The sequence below is a fragment of the Polistes canadensis genome, unplaced genomic scaffold, assembly GCF_001313835.1.
Source record: "Polistes canadensis isolate GaletaPanama2010 unplaced genomic scaffold, ASM131383v1 scaffold_99, whole genome shotgun sequence".
Classification (NCBI taxonomy): Eukaryota; Metazoa; Arthropoda; class Insecta; order Hymenoptera; family Vespidae; genus Polistes; species Polistes canadensis.
This window is the reverse complement of record NW_014569646.1, coordinates 72481-91937: the sequence shown is the minus strand read 5'-3', so window position 1 is coordinate 91937 and position 19457 is coordinate 72481. Positions and strand designations below refer to the sequence as shown.

General features: G+C 27.9%; 6 protein-coding genes and 1 long non-coding RNA gene across 9 annotated transcripts; 4 read left to right on the top strand and 3 right to left on the bottom strand.

The window, feature by feature from the left end:
• Positions 1 to 267: 267 nt before the first annotated feature.
• Positions 268 to 4260, bottom strand: LOC106787381 (protein king tubby). 3 transcript variants are annotated; one of them, XM_014749700.1, is made up of 8 exons: positions 3630 to 4260; positions 3369 to 3513; positions 3202 to 3294; positions 2949 to 3124; positions 2663 to 2830; positions 2251 to 2596; positions 2001 to 2153; positions 268 to 1910 (listed from the first exon to the last, which is right to left on the bottom strand). In XM_014749700.1, exons 1-8 carry the CDS (start codon positions 3669 to 3671, stop codon positions 1777 to 1779), a joined length of 1257 nt encoding a protein of 418 aa, XP_014605186.1. In that variant the 5' UTR covers positions 3672 to 4260; the 3' UTR covers positions 268 to 1776. The 3 variants fall into 3 exon arrangements, with proteins under 3 accessions (XP_014605186.1, XP_014605187.1, XP_014605188.1); XM_014749701.1 differs by having other exon boundaries at positions 2949 to 3121; XM_014749702.1 differs by having other exon boundaries at positions 3378 to 3513.
• A 73-nt stretch (positions 4261 to 4333) lies between these two features.
• Positions 4334 to 5628, top strand: LOC106787383 (THO complex subunit 3). Its single transcript, XM_014749704.1, has 2 exons — positions 4334 to 4654; positions 4743 to 5628. The coding sequence occupies exons 1-2, from the start codon at positions 4469 to 4471 to the stop codon at positions 5523 to 5525; spliced, it is 969 nt and encodes a 322-aa protein (XP_014605190.1). The 5' UTR covers positions 4334 to 4468; the 3' UTR covers positions 5526 to 5628.
• LOC106787382 (HSPB1-associated protein 1) lies at positions 5481 to 7217 on the bottom strand. The gene is made up of 4 exons (XM_014749703.1): positions 6860 to 7217; positions 6484 to 6770; positions 6015 to 6396; positions 5481 to 5922 (listed from the first exon to the last, which is right to left on the bottom strand). Exons 1-4 carry the CDS (start codon positions 7061 to 7063, stop codon positions 5563 to 5565), a joined length of 1233 nt encoding a protein of 410 aa, XP_014605189.1. The 5' UTR covers positions 7064 to 7217; the 3' UTR covers positions 5481 to 5562.
• Positions 7218 to 7274: 57 nt separating this feature from the next.
• Positions 7275 to 8380, top strand: LOC106787385 (39S ribosomal protein L9, mitochondrial). Its single transcript, XM_014749705.1, has 2 exons — positions 7275 to 7529; positions 7619 to 8380. The coding sequence occupies exons 1-2, from the start codon at positions 7404 to 7406 to the stop codon at positions 8315 to 8317; spliced, it is 825 nt and encodes a 274-aa protein (XP_014605191.1). The 5' UTR covers positions 7275 to 7403; the 3' UTR covers positions 8318 to 8380.
• A 92-nt stretch (positions 8381 to 8472) lies between these two features.
• Positions 8473 to 11342, top strand: LOC106787420. The gene is made up of 6 exons (XM_014749764.1): positions 8473 to 8811; positions 8899 to 9031; positions 9110 to 9614; positions 9810 to 10013; positions 10180 to 10433; positions 10536 to 11342. The coding sequence occupies exons 1-6, from the start codon at positions 8753 to 8755 to the stop codon at positions 10755 to 10757; spliced, it is 1377 nt and encodes a 458-aa protein (XP_014605250.1). The 5' UTR covers positions 8473 to 8752; the 3' UTR covers positions 10758 to 11342.
• Positions 11343 to 14213: 2871 nt separating this feature from the next.
• LOC106787409 (INO80 complex subunit D) lies at positions 14214 to 16403 on the bottom strand. The gene is made up of 2 exons (XM_014749746.1): positions 14776 to 16403; positions 14214 to 14681 (listed from the first exon to the last, which is right to left on the bottom strand). Exons 1-2 carry the CDS (start codon positions 16127 to 16129, stop codon positions 14515 to 14517), a joined length of 1521 nt encoding a protein of 506 aa, XP_014605232.1. The 5' UTR covers positions 16130 to 16403; the 3' UTR covers positions 14214 to 14514.
• Positions 16404 to 16872: 469 nt separating this feature from the next.
• On the top strand, positions 16873 to 18066 carry LOC106787411. Its single transcript, XR_001381774.1, has 2 exons — positions 16873 to 16963; positions 17049 to 18066. It is a non-coding gene; the product is annotated as an uncharacterized LOC106787411 (long non-coding RNA).
• The last annotated feature ends 1391 nt before the right edge of the window (positions 18067 to 19457 follow it).

The window sequence follows — 19457 nt, the reverse complement described above, 5'->3', positions numbered from 1 at the left end:
TCTTACTTCAGGTACATATTAAAAGTCATAATTAAAAAATTAACGTTAATAATTAAAGTATACTACTGTGCATTCATTTATATACAAAGCTAATTCAATTGTGAATTGTTTTTTTTTCTTTTATTTTTTCTTCTTAACACGTTCGCGGACAGTAAAAGTTTTAGCGAGGAAGAAAATGTGACAGTCATTTTATTTTGAAATTAGCTGTGATATCGAAAATTTCATTAAACACATTTTAATATTTTGAATATCAGAAAATTTGATTAAACACATTTTATAAGGGCAGTCAGATTATCATATATTAAAGAATCAGTTAGTCATTACCTTTACAGGTATAATAATTATAAAAACTTTGTTACATAAAATAAAATTCAAAATAAAAATTTTAAATTTGAATGCTAGAGCATTTACGTCCGCAAACGTGGTAAGATACCTCAGTTTGAATAACTTCTAGTATTCGTGATATATGTAATTATTATTATAAATTACGTGTTATACACTCATTTAAAAAAAAGCAAATTTGTTTAACTAATCAGAGGCAGTAGTAAAAGTATTTGAACTGTTGTTTGTTTTTTCCCCTATTACAATATTAATAATCTTTATAAAAGATTACGAATTTAATTATAATATGAAAGAGAGTAACACGTTTGATATTTTTATCTAAATATCAGTATACCAGTTAGTTCTAACTTAAATGGAGAGAAGAACGTTCCAATAAATTTGTGTGTTTATATGATTATTCAAAGAAAAGAAAAAGATTTTATATACTGTGTATATAGATAGAAAAGCTTGAACACACAGTTTCTAGTACATTATTTTATCTTTCTTTTTCTTTTTCTTCTTTGTTAAGTCTTCTTCTTTTGTTTTTTTTTGTTTTCTTGTTTTTTTTTTAATTATAGATATAAAACAACTCTTATATACGGTGAATATTTATCAAGTTAGCACCGAAATATGTTTTATTTGTATTTTTTTTTTTTAATTTTGATTGTCTATTTATATAAACTTTTTGTCTTAGATATAGACAGCAACATAATTGTTAGATATATTTATATTAATATATATATATATATAGGGTACCTGAGAATTTTTCAACCAAACGATGTCAGCGTATTCTATCCACGAAAATAAGAAAATAATGCTATATAAACTTAGGTCATTTGAAGCTTTGTTAAAAATTGATGACACAAATTGTAAATTATCTAATTTCTTGTTCAATCAACTGACTGTTTTACTTTGCAAATGCAAATCTGACACACCGCTGTAAGATGACACGTACCTGTTTCACGTTATTGTGAATGTACATTGATTTTTTTCTTACTTTTCGTATATAGAATACGCTGACATCGTTTGGCAGGAAAAACCTCAGACACTCTGTATGTATACTGATCACAATTGAATCATTGAATTAAGGCATAACTTGATTTTCATTCCCTTATTATATTATTTGTTCTATTAGATTATTCTTTCTTCTTCTTCTTTTTTATATTCATACTTTTTCAAGTATAGTCACGTAGTCTATCACTTTATAAAAAACATTTCAAATGTGCACAAACATCTGTCGTTTAAATATGCAAAATTCTTATTTGTTCGTTTCTTTCCTATTTCTCGCTTCGATTATAAATATTATAAATGAAATATAAACAAAGCCAATTTGCTTTATTGCTTTTATATTACGCAAGCTTAGAAAAAGGTTTCCCTTGCGACTTTGTTATATTTATAACTTTGGTTCGAATTTTAAAATCCTCTTTAGATTTTTCAAATAGATATATCATTCCTTTACTCGCATGCTAGTTTACTATCGAAACTACTCAAAGCGATAGCAAAAGCTTGAAGTGTACAAAGTGGGAACCTATAATCCATTGTAAAGACATCTTCGGCTATACGTCCAAATTGCATAACAACATAGTCCACTATAAAATAAAAGTACAATACAAATACATACAATTATCCAATACATAGAATAAAAAAATTTTAGAAGATTTATATTATATTAAACTAACCATCACTATCATGTACAACTTGAAAATTTTTAACAGATGCTTGTGTAACACGACCATGAAAATTCAACACATACGATTGCGTATCATCGTTCCATACAGGAGTTTTGTTATGTAATTCTATTAAATTGTCCATATTTTTCATTTTCCAACGTTCTGGAATAATAATAACATAAATATTTGATCAATTCGTTTTTTGAATAACTGATCAAAGAATCTTGCCTATTGTATAATAATATAATTGATTATATACCAAGTAATGTTTCCGTTTCATCGCGTGGACAAATTTCAACTCGTTTCTGGTCAGGAGTCATTCCAGGTATGATAACAGTCATTTTTCGTGGCCCTTTAAATCCTAAGACGTTAGTGTCATAAACTACTGCAGCTAATTCTTGTCGTGGATTAAAGCGTTCATCTCTCTTGCAATCTTTCATTAATGAATATCCATTATCATAAACGGTAAATTGTGTACCAAGAAGGTTGGATCTTAATTTTCCTATATAAGATTCGCCACCTCTTGAAAGATCTGTGGGATCCGTTGAAATTAAATAATTACTTGTCGTACTTTTCTTCCTCTTGCGTCCGGCCAATAAAAATACCTAAAATAATATTTATAAGTAAAACAAATTCAATAATCTATTAGATAGATTTAAAAATGTACTAACCTTTTTTCCGTAATCGCGTTCAAGATGTAAAAAATATGTTGGATATAGACCACGATCCATACCTTTCTTATCACGCGTTATGCGACATTTGTAATGCATTTTTTTATTTGCTGGTTGCAATACAAATTGTTCTACATTTCCTTCTACGTTGCCTTCTAGTTCTGGACTCTGAATTAAAGAAATGATTTGTTAATAATAGACCATACAAAAAGGTAACTTCGTTAATATAATATGCAAAGCAAACTTATTGAATGATATTCTAATAATTAATCATCAATATACATACAGTAGAATGATTGTCTCTACTGATAAGTGTACGAGTTACTTCTGATGGTGCTATTTTAAGAGGCGAAGTACATGGCAGAGATTCAGAAGGAGAATGCAATTCTATCAGAGAAGATTCTTCATCAGCGCACTCTTTAGCTTCCGTACCTTCGTAAAACGCTATTTCGGAGCTTGCTTCTAAGAAGTAAGTATCGTTGTTTCAATTAAAATTGTAAAAATAGGATATCGATATCGTACATAATTACAAATGTTACCACTAATTTCTGTTTCTATTGGTTTGTTTTCTGAAAACGTTCCAATATCTGGATTTGCTTGGGACATCGTGAAATGTAAAGGTCCATCGTATCCTAGTAAAATTGAAGTTCAATGTATACTTGTGTTCGAATGAAATCAAAATGACGTTTACAATGATTCTAAATACCAATTTTACCATGAAGTTCTTTATTAGGATTAATCCATTTCATGTTGTGACTTGTAAGTTGCGTAGTGGATATATTCGATGCCTGGACCATACCACCAGCACCACTTTGTCTTTTCTGTTTCATTTTTTGTGCAATTAATAATCTCTAGAATAAAATATTTTATTTATTAATCATCATTATGTTATCGAAATACATATATATACATAATGTATATGTATATATGCATACATTAAATTATTTGAAATGTTATTAAGTCACACCTGTTGTTCAAGCTTCTGTTGTCTTAAATCAAGTGATGTCATTTTATTGCTTATCAAAGTTATTAATTGTCATAAACAAATGACTTTTTATTCTCTCGAACACAATGAAACTTCTCTAAATGAGGTTTGTTTACGTTAAAACATATTACACGTCTTGACGGTACCTAGGCAACCAACCCGTATAATTCTACTTATGATTTGTCTTTAAGATTGAAAACACTAACGAGTTATTTCATTCTTTGTGATTGGTCGTTCCACGAAACCTAAATATAATGAGAACGAACGCGATACGCGTTCTTGTCGAATTTGTGTCGTTGAAAATGAGGAAACATCGGGTATGATAATTCTCCATGAGGGCGGCGGTAGTGTTCGGGAGTTCAGATTTTAGTATATGTGTGTGTTATTTTTTATGTGTTATGTGTGTGTGTGGTACAAAACATATTTGAAAAATTAGACCCGTCGAACCGACGCACTGTCTAGTGGCAATAGAAATCATCCTTTCATGCTGCAAATACGTAGACACATTTATAACACTGCGTTCGTTCTCCTTCTATCTAGGCTTCGTGGGTCATTCACTAACTGGAAAAAAACACTTTCCTAACCTAATAATATATAATCAATATAATTAGAATCTATATATAGATATATATAGATATATATATATAAATATTTATATACATATGTGATTTAATAATAATAATGAATACTTTGTTCACTTCAATATTGACTAGAATTATCAGAAGGGTTAGTTTTCACTGTTACTTGACCGGTAAAGTTCAATATTTATCAATTCGAGTCAATGAATATCTTTGATTGGCTGAATAAATTTATAAACAAACATGGCGACTTTTAATCCACGTGTAGAAGAATTAATAAACTATTTTAAATCACATAACAAAATTAGAGAACAACAAAGTCATTCAGCTAAAGTACACAGTGTTGGTTGGAGTTGCGATGGAAAATTATTAGCTTCGGGTTCTTTTGACAAATCTGTTTGTATATTTTCACTTGGACCAGACCGACTAGTAAGCAATTGGTTATAAAAGATTTATTATTTTATATGTTAACATCAGAGAAAATATATGTCTTAATATAAATATTATTCTATTATAGAAACAAGAAATAACTTTTAGAGGACATGGTGGTAGCGTCGATCAATTATGTTGGCATGCATTCTGCCCAGAATTATTGTCAACAGCAAGCGGTGATAAGACAGTACGAATTTGGGATACAAGAACTCAAAAGTGTACTGCTAATATTAGTACCAGAGGCGAAAATATCAACATATCTTGGTCACCAGATGGTAATACTATAGCTGTTGGAAACAAGGAGGATCTTGTAACGTTCATCGATGCTAGAGTTATGAAAATACGCGCGGAAGAACAATTTAATTTTGAAGTTAACGAGATCTCATGGAATAAAGATTCGGATACATTTTATTTAACCAATGGACAAGGCTGTGTACATATTCTTAGCTATCCAGAATTAGAATTGTTGCATGTTATAAAAGCGCATCCGGGAACATGTATATGTATCGAATTTGATCCAACTGGACGTTACTTTGCGACTGGCTCTGCAGATGCTTTAGTGTCTTTATGGGATGCCGATGAATTGTGTTGTTTAAGAACTTTCTCGAGATTAGAATGGCCAGTGAGGACTATATCTTTTTCTTATGATGGACAATTATTAGCAGCGGCATCGGAAGATTTAGTTATAGATATTGGTGAGGTTGAAACTGGAGAAAAGATTGCTGATATTCCAGTTGAAGCTGCTACATTTACAGTCGCATGGCATCCAAAACAATATTTACTTGCTTATGCCTGTGACGACAAAGATACGTACGATAGGAAAAGAGATGCTGGTAGTTTAAAAGTTTATGGATTTGCTAATGACTGATTCGGACATTTTTATATGATTTTTATAATTAATAATTTTATTGATTTCCATAACGAGTTTTCAAAAGTAATTCTGCTACTTTATCAATAATTTCTGGATGACAAAATGTATTAACAACGTCTTTTGATAATTGAGAGAATAATTCTGTTTCATTAAAAGAAGTCGTGGGTGCAGATATATTTGTTTCCTGTATCTCGTCAATGTTTGTTAAAAATCTTTCCCTTTTCAATTTTAATAAATCTTGTAATTCAGATTGCTCCAAATTAGGAAGCAATTTAACAAAGTATGGATATTCTAAAGATAATTCTGCAGCAGTCCATACCATTTGCTTGACTCTTTTTCTATCTGATATCTTTTCGGTATCAGTCTTTTTACATTCTAGCAAAGAGTTCTCCAACTAATAATAATAAAGAAAAAAAAATATTATTAATACAAGTACTATGAAAGGATAAAATTATAATATAATTATATTTTAAGTCGAGAACTTACAATCTTTAAACTTTGAGAAAAAGAACAGTGTGTTTCCTCACGATTGTCACATACTTTTTTACCGATTCTGTTAATAATTAATTGAACAAGCGCTTCTTTAAGACGTGATTCGTTGTCTGTCTGTAGAGGTAACCATATATTGACGCTTACAGTCAAATTCAAGGATTCTACGTAATGCCACCAACCTTTTGGAACCAATAAAACATCCCCCACTTCAAGTACAATAGATTTAACTTTTCCTGAAAGTTTTAATATCGATTCTTCTTCTACAATAGTCGGAGAAAAAAAATTAAACTCGCTGTATATCGTTGATTCTTCGTATGGTACTCTTGTAGGATGAAGTTCATTGGTACAATTTGGCGGCAACAATATCCATTGTTTTCTATAATTTCATATAAAAAAAAATGATTACCTAAGGATAAAAAGATTTAAATTATAAAATATATTATGATAGAATATTTGTATACACCTGCCATGAATTTGTGCTACTAAATTACATCCGTAAGAATCGAAATGGCAATTAGTGTGTGCCCCTTTGTTTCCAATCCAAAGCGTAGAATCGTGACCATCTTTTTCAATACCAAATCTATGCCAATTGAAGGAATTAAGTAAATCAGGCTTATCCTGTATCCATTCATGCATATACTTGTAATCAAAATAATACCATTTATTATTATTGACAGAGGAATTGGATTTTTCTAAAAATTCAGTGAATGTCATTGTTTTAATATGACATTGTTTTTCCCATTGTGGATGCTATAAAATATATATAAATTATATTTTTCTAACAAATGTTGTCAATTTTTAAATATGAATTTATATAATAAGAAGTAAATGACAGATACCATTGATTTGGAATTATATCCAACACGAAATGGTAATTTCATATCACCAAATTTGTTACTGAGTTCTAGTAAATTCCATTGTAATAATTTCCATATAAATTTGCCATTGTCATCTTGTAAAATATTATTAAACACTACTGGTTCTTGCAGATCAAAAATAATTTTCTTTAAAGTCTCTTCATTTGGCATATTAATCTTTTCCATTGTAAATAACCTTTTTTTTTTTATATTTCACATAAGTTATATAAACAAAGGGCCTTTATACTAATAACTTTAATACTATTAATATTATTTGCAATATAACACATATCGTTTCGTTTAATTAATATATGATTAAACAAATTTATACTACAATTTGTTTTTTTTAAATTTAAGGTTAGTTTAGAATTTTAGTTAATGATTTAAATACCAGGTGGTGTACGACAAACTTGATACCTAGTTTGTTCTGTAGAGGGAAATGCTATCGATTAAAATATAACCCTAAATCTGTAAAATAATTATGCACTTTTCTAGTTGAATTTTTATGAAATAAAAATCAAATAAAATGTTAAGATCAATAAGTTTTTGTGCAACTCAATTAAAGACACTAATTAAACCAATTGTTAACACGACCACAAAAAATGTCTTGTCACAGAATAATACGAAAGATTTATTTTATCAGCAAACAAGGGTATTCCTTTATTTAAATATTATTTTTATGTCTTATAATCTACGTTTTATATATGAACTATATATAAAATATCTAATATTTATTTTTAGAATACTTTTATTTTAAAAAGAAGGAATAAACCACCACTTAATAAAAAGTGTGGAAAGAAGAGAATTCTTCGACCAAAGCACTTCATTTACGAATTAGAAAAACATGTTGAAACTACAAAACACAAACCAATCCAATTGATATTAACATCTAATGTAAAAAACATTGGTGTTAAAGGACAAATCGTTTCTCTAAAACCTGAGAAAGCTTACAATGATGTAATCTTACCTAAATTAGGAGTATATGCGACTGAAGAAAATATTGAAAAATATATTGTAAGAAATGACGATGAGGAAACTAAAATTCCTTTGATAACAAGAAGAACAATACAATTTTTATCCATTTTTTATTTATCCGTATCGTTATCGCCAGAAGTCCCATGGACTTTAGAAAAGTGGCACATCAGAGTAGCCTTTCGTAAGGCACGATTTCATGTACCAGAAGAAGCTATAACATTGCCAGAAAAACCAATATCTGGACCCGATATGTCCATTGAAGGAAAACAATTTTATGTCATCGTAACGATTAATGATAGTGAACAAGTTAAAGTTAGATGTAAAATCCACCATTTGGCTTCTATGGAAAAGGATCGTATATATGTAAAAGACTTTTGGAAATATTTAAACGATCCTATTTTCCCAGAAGATAAACCAATATTAGATTCTTTGCCTTTACCATGTAATCAACAAAATTTAATGTAAAATATATCTATCTGTAGATTTACTTGTTAATAAATTTATTATATTATAAAAGAGAAAGATTTTAAATTCTTTTTTAATTAATAATATTTAGATAATTTCATTAATTATATTTATAGACATTATCTGTAATATTAAAAGCAAAGGTAGATTTATACGAGATGTCCCAGTTTTTTTTCACAAAATTTTATCAAGAATACGCTGGAAAAATTTTATAAACAAAAATATTGAAACACTATGTATATAAACGCATCAATTGTGTTAGGACACACACACATATCATTTGAACTCTCTAGTAATCAATATAATTTTACTCTCTTATAACTTCAAAAATATATCCATCCCTATTGTCAAGTTTATTTGTATTTACAATATTAACCTCTAAAAATATATGAATGATTTTTATATAATTATTTTTAATAACTAATTCATTTAATTATGGTGGATGATAAACAATTTATATGGGATGAAATATCTGAAGGCTTAATATTTCCAGGGTAAAAGAATATTATATTACTCTTAGATCTATTATTATATTAATTATCTGTATTCTAGTTTGTAATTCATTTCTATATATTTTGCAGAATACAACAAACAGATGATGAACAAATAAAAGGACGTGCAATAAAATCTGAAATAATAGATCCATCAGAAATTTATTGTCCCCATGATTATTTGATTTTAAATTTTCATGAAACGTTGAGTCCAAGTCAGAAAGTAATGAAATAATAGCAATGGATAATAAATAAAATAAAATTAATATCGATGTATAATTAAAAAGAAAATATTTTACAGATAAGATTTAAAAAATATTATTTGCGTAAAGTAGCTCCCAATGAGCCAGACGTTATCATTTTGCAAGACATTAAAGATCTTGTTATGTTTTTACTTGCCAGTCCAGTCAGCGTTAAATTCATAGATTTTTTTCACTTGCCAGTCGTTGATCATTTCTTAAGAGCACTTATAATATATTTTCAATATTATATAGAAATATGGGAAAAGTTAACGGAAGAACGAGTGGCTACTTTGAAAAAAGCTCCTAATCCGTTAGCTGGTGGGCATAGAATTAAATACGCAGATGAATTACATACTTTACGATGTATGCTAAGTAAAGAGTATGCAGATTTAATAGTAGGTTGTCAGGATACTGTACGATATCATCATATGATAAGCGGGAAAAAGAAAGCGAGTATGACACAGTCGCAAGGAGAAAAAGATTTAAGAATATTTGAAATGCTAATTCATATATCTCATCGTGTTGTATGGATAGCTTTACATCGTAAATACTTTCACTTAATCGGTAAGTTATGTTACATTATTAAAAACACAATTATATTTATTCAATAACTTAGAAACATGATCGATGAAAAATATGTCTATTGTGTTACAGTACAAAATACAACTTTATATTATTTTTCATTGTGTTTTACTCTCTTTTCTCTCTCTTTCTTTCTCTGTTATTATTACGCTTATTGATATATGTGTATTTATGTAGAATCAGAATTACATAGACTACTTAGAACTGAAGTCTATAACACTGCGGAAAGAAGAACTGGTTATACTATTAAAGATATGTTAGAAAGTGATATTTTTGTACTACATGGTCCACGAATACAATCTAAAAGAAAATTACTTAAAAATTCTCCTTTAATAGAGGATTTAATTTATTCTGAATGTAATTTCAAAGTATTATCATTAGGTAATACATTTGTAAGTATTATTCGTGTTAATGTGTCGGATTGAATTTGGTTCATACTCTAAAATAATATTAAAAATAGTATTATTTTAATTAATCGAGTATTTTAAAGAAAAAAATAAAACTTAATTCAAGCATGATTAATTCATTTTTATCTTACTACGTGTAGGAATGATAGACGTTGATAGAAGCGATCCACGAATCGATTACTTACACAACGCATTACTTATTGATGAAGAGATGTTGCCCAAACTTGGAATTAAAGTAGGCATACTTGGACAAGAAAGATCCAATTATGATTTAATGTTAATGCTAATCGAATCAGAAAATTCTAACGACGTTGAAAAAATCGATCAACCTGATAAACTAAAATATGAAAAAAGCAAGATCAGCGTATCTGATAAACCAACACAAGATAGTTCGGTATGGTTTCTTTTTTAATTATATTTACACTATAACTTCTCAATTCCTAGCGTCGATTTTGTAAGAAACAAAATAATATGATTGAATTTATATTATAAACAGGAATATGATCAAAATATTGTTAGAATGCCTTCTTTTGGATTAGAATCCATGTTAACGACAGAACTATTCCAAGCGAAAAGAATAGATAAGTCGTCTAAAAAATATTCTAAAGTTCGTGAAGATGCTAGGAAAAAATGGATTATTAGACAATTAGAGATTCATAGTAAACAAATGGATACATATTCTATTACAACGACTATTACTAGAAATCAAATTGAATGAAAACCAATTGAAATGATTTGGTAAATAAACTTCTTAACAAATATTATGTTAACTTCTTTTTGATTGCATTACAAATAAAATTATTTAATCAAATAGTTCAATTACTTGTTATCTTAGTTTTAATTTATTATAATGTAATAGTTGTAGTCGAAAATAATATTATATTGAAAGACTCTACATATTTTTTAGGACGTAAATAGAAAATAAATTAATAAAATTACTTCGAAATTTGTGTTTTACGATAATAAATAAAAATGATTATTCTAGTTAAATATAAAAAAAAAAGACTATCAGACCATACCATCAGTTACAGGACACCCTGTATAATTAAACAGAATACTGATAAAAATGTTATCCAGCTATTATGTAAATCCAATGAATTTACATACATCGTATATATATATTTAATCTTTAAAAAATGCTTTATATATCACACCAATAGAGGATAAAAGTGAATGGGTTCAGATAAACTGAGTATTTTAAGACAATGTAAAAAATATGCTTATTATAATTAATAATGTCTAGTCAAGAGTAATAATGTTGATATTTTACAATGAGTCACATATAGATACACTCGATGCAATGCATTATTTTTTTTTTCTTTCTTTGATTAAATTTTGCATTGTCCTTTTTCATAAATAATCACTATATATATATGTATACCTAATTCCTAATGTTCTACGTAGTAATAATAGTTGACAATAATTTATTTCCAATACCGGAGGGCTGTCCAAACTGCAAATATTTAAATAGTTTCATTTATATATAATATAAATATATATATATATATATATACGAGATTGTTTACTATCTTTTTGCAAATGGGTTTTGTAATAATTTATTTCTTTCAAAACTAACGTTATACTTTGAAAATGTGACATCATTTTTTGCGAATTATATTTCATTTTCGAACAAGTGACACGCACATTTAAAAGGCAAAACAACTAATTACCTTATTATTCAAATATTTGGCACTAAGATTTTGATAATAAAAACTAGATTATTCTTCTTTTTTTCCTTCCTTTCTTTCTTTCTTTCAAGCAAAATTTATATAAACTGTTCTTGTACTTACATTCAGTGATGAATGTTTAGCAATAACTATTAACTTTAATGCGTGACAATTTCATACGTTTAATTCTCACATCACACTTAATTATCGATATGTATTAAAACTATGATCATTTGTAATCTATCATCTTTCTCGACGATGCGCTTACGATCAAATATTTGACTATGCTTTGCATATTTTTATATCGAGTTATGATATTTTTGTAATAGCAGTAAAATGGCAGTACAAAACTCTCTTAAATATTTCATAATAGCAGCAATCTAGTCTTACTGTCAGAATCTGTGCCTCGACTGAAAAATTATTATTATTATTATTATCATTATTAATATATACAACATTAAATACCCCAAAATATAATGAAGAGAAGAAAAATTATTTTTTCCTCGTTCGATTAATGAAATAATTCTAACGCGTGTCGTGTTTCCCATATCGATTGCAAAATATTAACTTTACGCTTATATATATATAATGAACGGTATTAAAAATGAAACTCTTTCAGATCATCTTCGGTTTTTTACTCATTTCTTACAGCTACTTATCACTGAATATTTGTCTACATGAATATATTACAAAATGGATAAAGTAACGATATCGATCATAATGTTTACGTATTATTTTAGTATTCACGATTACTTTGATGAATGATTGTGACAAACAATCGATGAAATAAAAAAAATAATAAAAAAAAAAAAAAACGGAAGTAATTGTTAATAGATTTATAACACATATCGTGTACTTTTATATAAATTCAGTCGTATCCCTGTCAAGCTGTAGTTGTTTTATACGTTTTATACGCACAAGGTGTTTGGATATAATTTATAAAAAAAAAGAGAAAAAAAAAATTAAACAGTTTTGTTCATACACTAATCAAGAGATCATTTTCTTTTTTTTTTTTTTTTGGATATACTAATATAACATTACTTCATCGTTAACGAAAACTTGCCAAAAAAGATCTTAGATTTGTCATTAATAATTTGATATTTTACAAACCGATACAACTATAAATTAAAAATGTGAATGATTTGGATTAACACATTTGCTACCATGAAGAAATTTCAACTATAACTTGGAACTTATATTTCATGCCAATTACAGAATCTTAATGTAAATCTGTATTTTACAGATATGCGAGTACACTAGTAGCAAATAAGTTAAGATCACCAACATGTAATAATTTATAGCATAATTACAATTAGAAATGCAAATGCACTATCTCAAAATTTTCATAAAAAATGTTCTTGTGTATTTTACATAAATATCATTTTTTTTTTTTATTTTTATTTTTTAATACGACGACGACATTATATCTAGATCTTTTTTAAGTTACATTTTATATNTATAATATAGATATTAATAATCCTAAGGCTATTCTAGGACAAATATTTGGTGCTCGTACGTAAATTATAATTGTATATATATATATATTTTTTTGTTTTATAAGAAAATGATTAATAAAAACACTAAAAGGATATAGAAATTTTGTGAATCAATCATAACGCAATAATTACTAAAATGAAAAGAAAAATTAATTAAAGAAAATTTTATAAATTAATTTTAACGCACTTGAATGCGTTTATTTGCTTAATTTATATTTAATCATGACAAAATTTGATATATTGGACACAAATTTGTCTTTCTTTCTCGAATCATTTAGGATAGTAAAAAGTAAATTCATGAAATTTAGTTTAACTTACAATTAGTTTAGATTTTTTTTTTGTAAACTAAAAGAAGATAAAAATAAAATATGTATAAATAGAAATGAAGAAATTAAGTAAAATGTAACAAAATAGAAAGAGAAAAATAGATGATCGTGAAATAGGTCTCTCTATTAATACATAACGTCTAATTATAATAAAATTCTAAATGTGTGTGACATATATAAAAGAGAATATATATATATACCTTGATATTTGTTTTTTTTTTTTCGTTTGCATTATTTTGAATAATATTGCATATCCTGAATGCTGATAGTGTCAATTATTAAAGTGTAATATTTCGTTTGTTGCATATCTCTTCATTGCCCGTAGTATTTTAAATGAAAAATAAATTTAAACGAAATTTAATTTAATTGCTGAAGTAGTTTTCTTAGCGCCCAAATAAATCTTCGTTGATTTAAATAAAAAAAAAAAAAAAAAAACCAAGAATTTTCATTTCGTTAATGTTCATAGCAAGCTGCAAATATATGCTACAACTTTTGAATACTATGAACGATTCTTAATTAGATATTTAATTGGAAAATAAAAAAAAAATAAAATAATAATGGAATTCTTAAACATTTACAAGCACGTATATACGTCGTACATGACATTAAATCTAGCCATGTGTTACCTAATGTCCATCATCCTAAATTGGTAAAAGTTTTTACTATTTTTTTTCTCTTCTTTCACATTCTATATTATGTATAATCGATCCCTGCCAATGTCTTGTAAACATGTACAACTGCATATGATAAGAAGTCAGTGAGTCACGAGTTAACATGTAACAGCAGCAGCAGCAACAGCGGCACAGACACACAAGAAAAGTATCTCTCTTTTCTTGTTTTTTCTTTTTTTTCTCTTTTTCTATCTCTTTCTCGTTCTCATTTTCGTTCTCATGCTCGTTCTCTTTCTTTCTCTCTCTTTCTCTACATCATAAGGAACACACGCGAATTTTATTTTTCTGATTATTATAGTGTTAATGTAGGTGGGGCTACGAAGCTATGTCTGACATAAGTTGGGCTAGTAAAGCTGGCTCTAAAAGTCCATGTGTTTGTCCCATTCTTTCTAAATTACGAACATCTTTGTCCACTGCTTCTAACGCTCTTTCCAATTCTTCCTCCTCCTCTCTTGATGGCTCATATTCACCGTTTCTATTTTCTAAACAAAAAATAGTTATATAAAAGTATTATTATAATTGTTCTTTCATTGTTTTTTTTGTTTTCCCTATTATATATAATTAAATAATAATTACCAATAAATAAATCATTAAACGCATCCGGAGGTAAAGTGTTGAGTACGTTTCCAAAGTCGTGTTCGGATGGATCAAGAGAAGCAAATACTTCGTGATCGCTTAACTCGACTTTGAGACCTCCCCCTAGTCCGAGAGAACTCAAACCCAATCCTAAGTTTAAGTTAGAAGAGTTAGAGCTTCCTTGAGTAACGCTCATATTATTCAAAGTCTTGATATGACTTTCACTAGAGTTCATTTGGCTCAGGTAATGATTCTCTTCATGCGCTAATGTACCTTTGGTCTCTAATTTATTAGCGGGAGGTCGCCTCTTCTTCTTTGGCCTTGATTTAGGCTTAGGCCTTGGGATTGTAGGAGATGCCGGTTTTTTCCTTGCTTTCTTTGGTTTGGATTCTTGAGCCTTACGATTATAATTATCCCTCTTTCTGGCGTGTTCAGGACAAAGCGGTAATTCGTGCGCTACGTCAAACACAGGAATGCAACACTGTGTGTTGTCACTAAATTTGGCAGTGCAATGTTCAAACAAAAGTTGATCTCCATTTAACATAATGTGCCGAGAACAATGACGAGTGCAAGGTAAAGATATTTGTTGGCATCCTTCTGCACCGCATTGTCCTCCTACCAAAAGTGGTCCATCTATTATTTTGCTAGTTCCCGGCAAATCACCTAAAGCTCTAGCTGTAGATGTTGGATCCTTGTAAGCAGCTTCCAATAAACACCTCGCACGTTCACGTAAAAGTATTTCAGAGTCAGCGTCACTTCTATTTAACTGTATCAAACGTCGTCTTAACTGAGATCTTAATTGGGACAATCTTGCAGAACGATTTAATTCTGTACTCGTGTCTCCTGGGAACCAATGGCGTTGATAAACTGTCATCTCGTCTCCGCTCGATTCGCTATCTGATATTTCGTCACCCGCTTTGGGATAATACAGCAACGTGTGGTCCCGATTTGGCCTCCTTGACCTCAGCCGTTGCAGATTTTCTATGTGTCGTCGTTTACTTTGAACTATATTAGAATATTTTTGATCTATGCTTCTGCCAACACCATAATCCACATTCAAGTCTGTCCTTCTACCTGTAACAGTTCTATATCCTGCACTTGGTATGGCCGTTAATTTTGTCCTCTCTTTTGTACATTTTCCTTTACTTTTTTTACAATTTTGCATCACTTGAGAACTTTTATTAGTAACTACTGTACAGTTTCTTCCAGATGCTGCGCTACCAAATGGTTCCGGTTCACTAAAAATATACGGATCAACATCCTGGTGCGCTTCCGTTTTCAATAAAGCCTTCAATCGATCTGAAAACTTCAATTTATTGTCCATGTTTGAGTTTCCTGACGTTGGGACCTTCATTGATTGCCGTTCTTATTACAATGCATTCTATCCGCATTATCAAATTATTTCCAAGCGATTATTAAAATTTCTTCCTTATCTCTATCTAAAACAACTCTTAGTTTCTATGCCATATACCAAAACTCTAAACACATATGTACACTTTTTATTATTGTAAATAATACTGAATATATATAAAAAGATTATAACTAAATTCATTTAAATTACATCACAGTTATGGCTCTTTTTTTTTTTTCTTTCTTTCTTTCTTCTTCTTCTTCTTTACAATTAGGTTCTAAAAACCTTTATAATACATTAGCGCTAAGACAATTATGTTTGTTTTACTACGTGCAAAGAAATTTGAGTAATAAAAAAAGGTATTGTACAATTTGGAAAATAGTCCACAAGATTATTTAACCGTGGTAATATTTTTACCTAAGATACTTAATTGTCTACTTAATCGTTAATATATATATTTATACATACGGATACATACAACCGTCATGGTACGCATATTTTAAAATACACTCAAATTATAATCAAATAGAATTGATTTAAATGTCACCGATGATGCACACATTACTTTACCGAGAGAGATAACCATAACAACAAAGTTACTTGGACAAAATATTTGATTTAACAATTACACTAACAATCTTGTTACTCTGTTTTGAATTTAGATTGAAGAATGTACATAACGTTAACGATACCGATATTATATTTCAATAAGAATAATTCATAATTGAAATGAGAGTGTAAAAACAAACCCTTGTTTTACATATCAGTAGTATGTTACTGAGAAATAAAAAATGTTTACGAATGTTGAAACAATTGCAAACAAAACGTTCCATCAATGTAATATACACAATATTGTAATAAGAATAACGAATAATATTCGGCTACTTAATAATCATATTAATAACAGTATTATTTTCCTCAGTGATGGCATATTAACCAGTAGATGCACACACAATGTTGGAGGTCAACAATATTTGGTTATGTTCGGCCCTCTTCCTTCCATTGACAAACGATCGAGCAACACCGTAGAAAATGAATTTTCAACTGTTGTTTATAAGAAATCGTAAAAGAGAGAGAGAGAGAGAGAGAAAGAGAGATAGATAGATAAAGAGAAAAAGAAGAAGGGAAAAAAGAAAGAAAGAATCTATATATGTATCATTGAATCGATCTTCTTCGTTTACATATTTAACGTAAAAAAAAAGAAACAAAAAGAAAAAACTTATTAATTAAACTTCGATTGCGCACGTTAAATATCTTGTACATATATATATGTATATATATATATGTGTGTATATAAATATATATATATATATATATATATTTGTTTATATCTTTTTCTTCTTTCTATCTATCTAGTGATTCCTTAGGCTTGTAAGGGGGGCTTTTTTAACGTATATTTAAGTTAGATCGAAATTCGTTAAGTACCGTGCGAATTATTATTATCTCTAATAATAATGATGATGATAGACCATATATCGTCCAATCGGAATAAACTTGAGCTTTCTTCTTATATACGTGTTACACTATTAAACAAATGATTTTTCTTTCTATATAATTTCTCACGCACGAATAATAATATTTATCGATAATAACATTAGAAAAGACATGTCAGATGTGAGAGAAGCAAAATGGCGATCAACGCGTACACGAAACTATCTTTGTTACGAATAATCCATGAAAACGTTATTATATTACTCCTAAACTCGACGTATCAGCGTTCTTTGTTTATGCCCAATGATTACTTATTTTTACATTACTAATATTACTATGTTAATATTTGATTATTCGTTTAATATTCGATTAACTTACAAGAATGTTTACCTCATTGTTACTTAGTCTAACATAACCTAACAATCGAATATATATTTTCTTTTATTTCTTTCGAATGAATCCTTCATTCTTTTATTTTCTTTTTGGTATTTGTTTTGTTTTATACCTCTTTTATCTAATAAAAATCCACATTATATATATAAGTTTAATGCGTGCGTCAAATTTTATATTTAAATAATAATCTAAATGTTATAGCAATCTTTCTTACGTTGGTATCTTCTAGTAGGTTAACCTTTAATGATATTACAGTAATGAGATTTAAAAAAATGATTTCTCTCTCTTATTTTTTTTTACTTCTTTAAACATTGAAATTAATTCTAATCGACTATAGTTAAGATAACAAAGCTTTCTAATTTTACTTTATTTTATTTTATGCGTCACGTTTAATAATAAGAAAAATATAAATTTATATACTTGCATCGAACGGACCTTTAATATGAATGCAATAATAATAATAAAATTGCGGTATGTTTTTGAAACAATTTCATTTTTTTCTGTTTTATTTAAAAATAAATAAAACAAATCGAAACTGGAATAAACAAAATTTTAATTAAATATTACAAAGCATTGTTCTAATTAAATTATCGTTAATATATATTTTTTATCTTTCTTTAATTATGTCTAATTTTTTAAAAATATTTTATGTAAATATTGGGGAATTAAAAATATATAAAATTAAATATAAATTATAATTACATATAAGATAATATTTTTTTTTTTAATTCGTTTTATATTTAACTAGTTATTATTTTGATTTACATACATACATACATATATATATATATATATATATATATATATATATATATATATATATATGTGTATTTACTAATCAGCTGATTTTGACAGATAAAAAATATTTTCAGTATTTAATTAATTTTCTTAAAAATTTTGACGTTATATTTGATAGTTAATAATTATTAAAAAAAAAAAAACACTGCAAATTTTGTCATAAATTTACAAATATTAATAATAATTAGAAATTATAAAAAAAAAGTTATTAATATACAGAGTATTCCAGTTATTTCTTCACAAAATTGTACCCTATATATAAATATAAACATAAATTTTTCTATTAAAAATAAATATAATCAGTGAGGGAAAAAAGGAAAAAATTGCATGCGATAAATAAACATTTACAGGGACCTAAGAATAATGCGGTAATATTTATAAGTTGAAACTGAGCATTATGTAAAATGAATAGGAACATATCTATATTATTTCAAATAAATCATTAACCATTATATTCTTAGGTCCTGCGTACAGAATATAAGAAAAAATTGTAAGATTTACAACACCATGCTTGTAAACAACAAGACTATGTTATTACAAACGTTTTGTTCAACAATGCACCATTTAACAAACTGGATTACCGTATTTGTGACATGTGTTTTTAAACCCATTGATTTCTTTTTCTTTTTAACAATTTAACAACCAGTAAAACTCATTTTTTATTCATAAACTTTTGTTGTTGTATTTCTCTCTCATTAGAATGTAATCT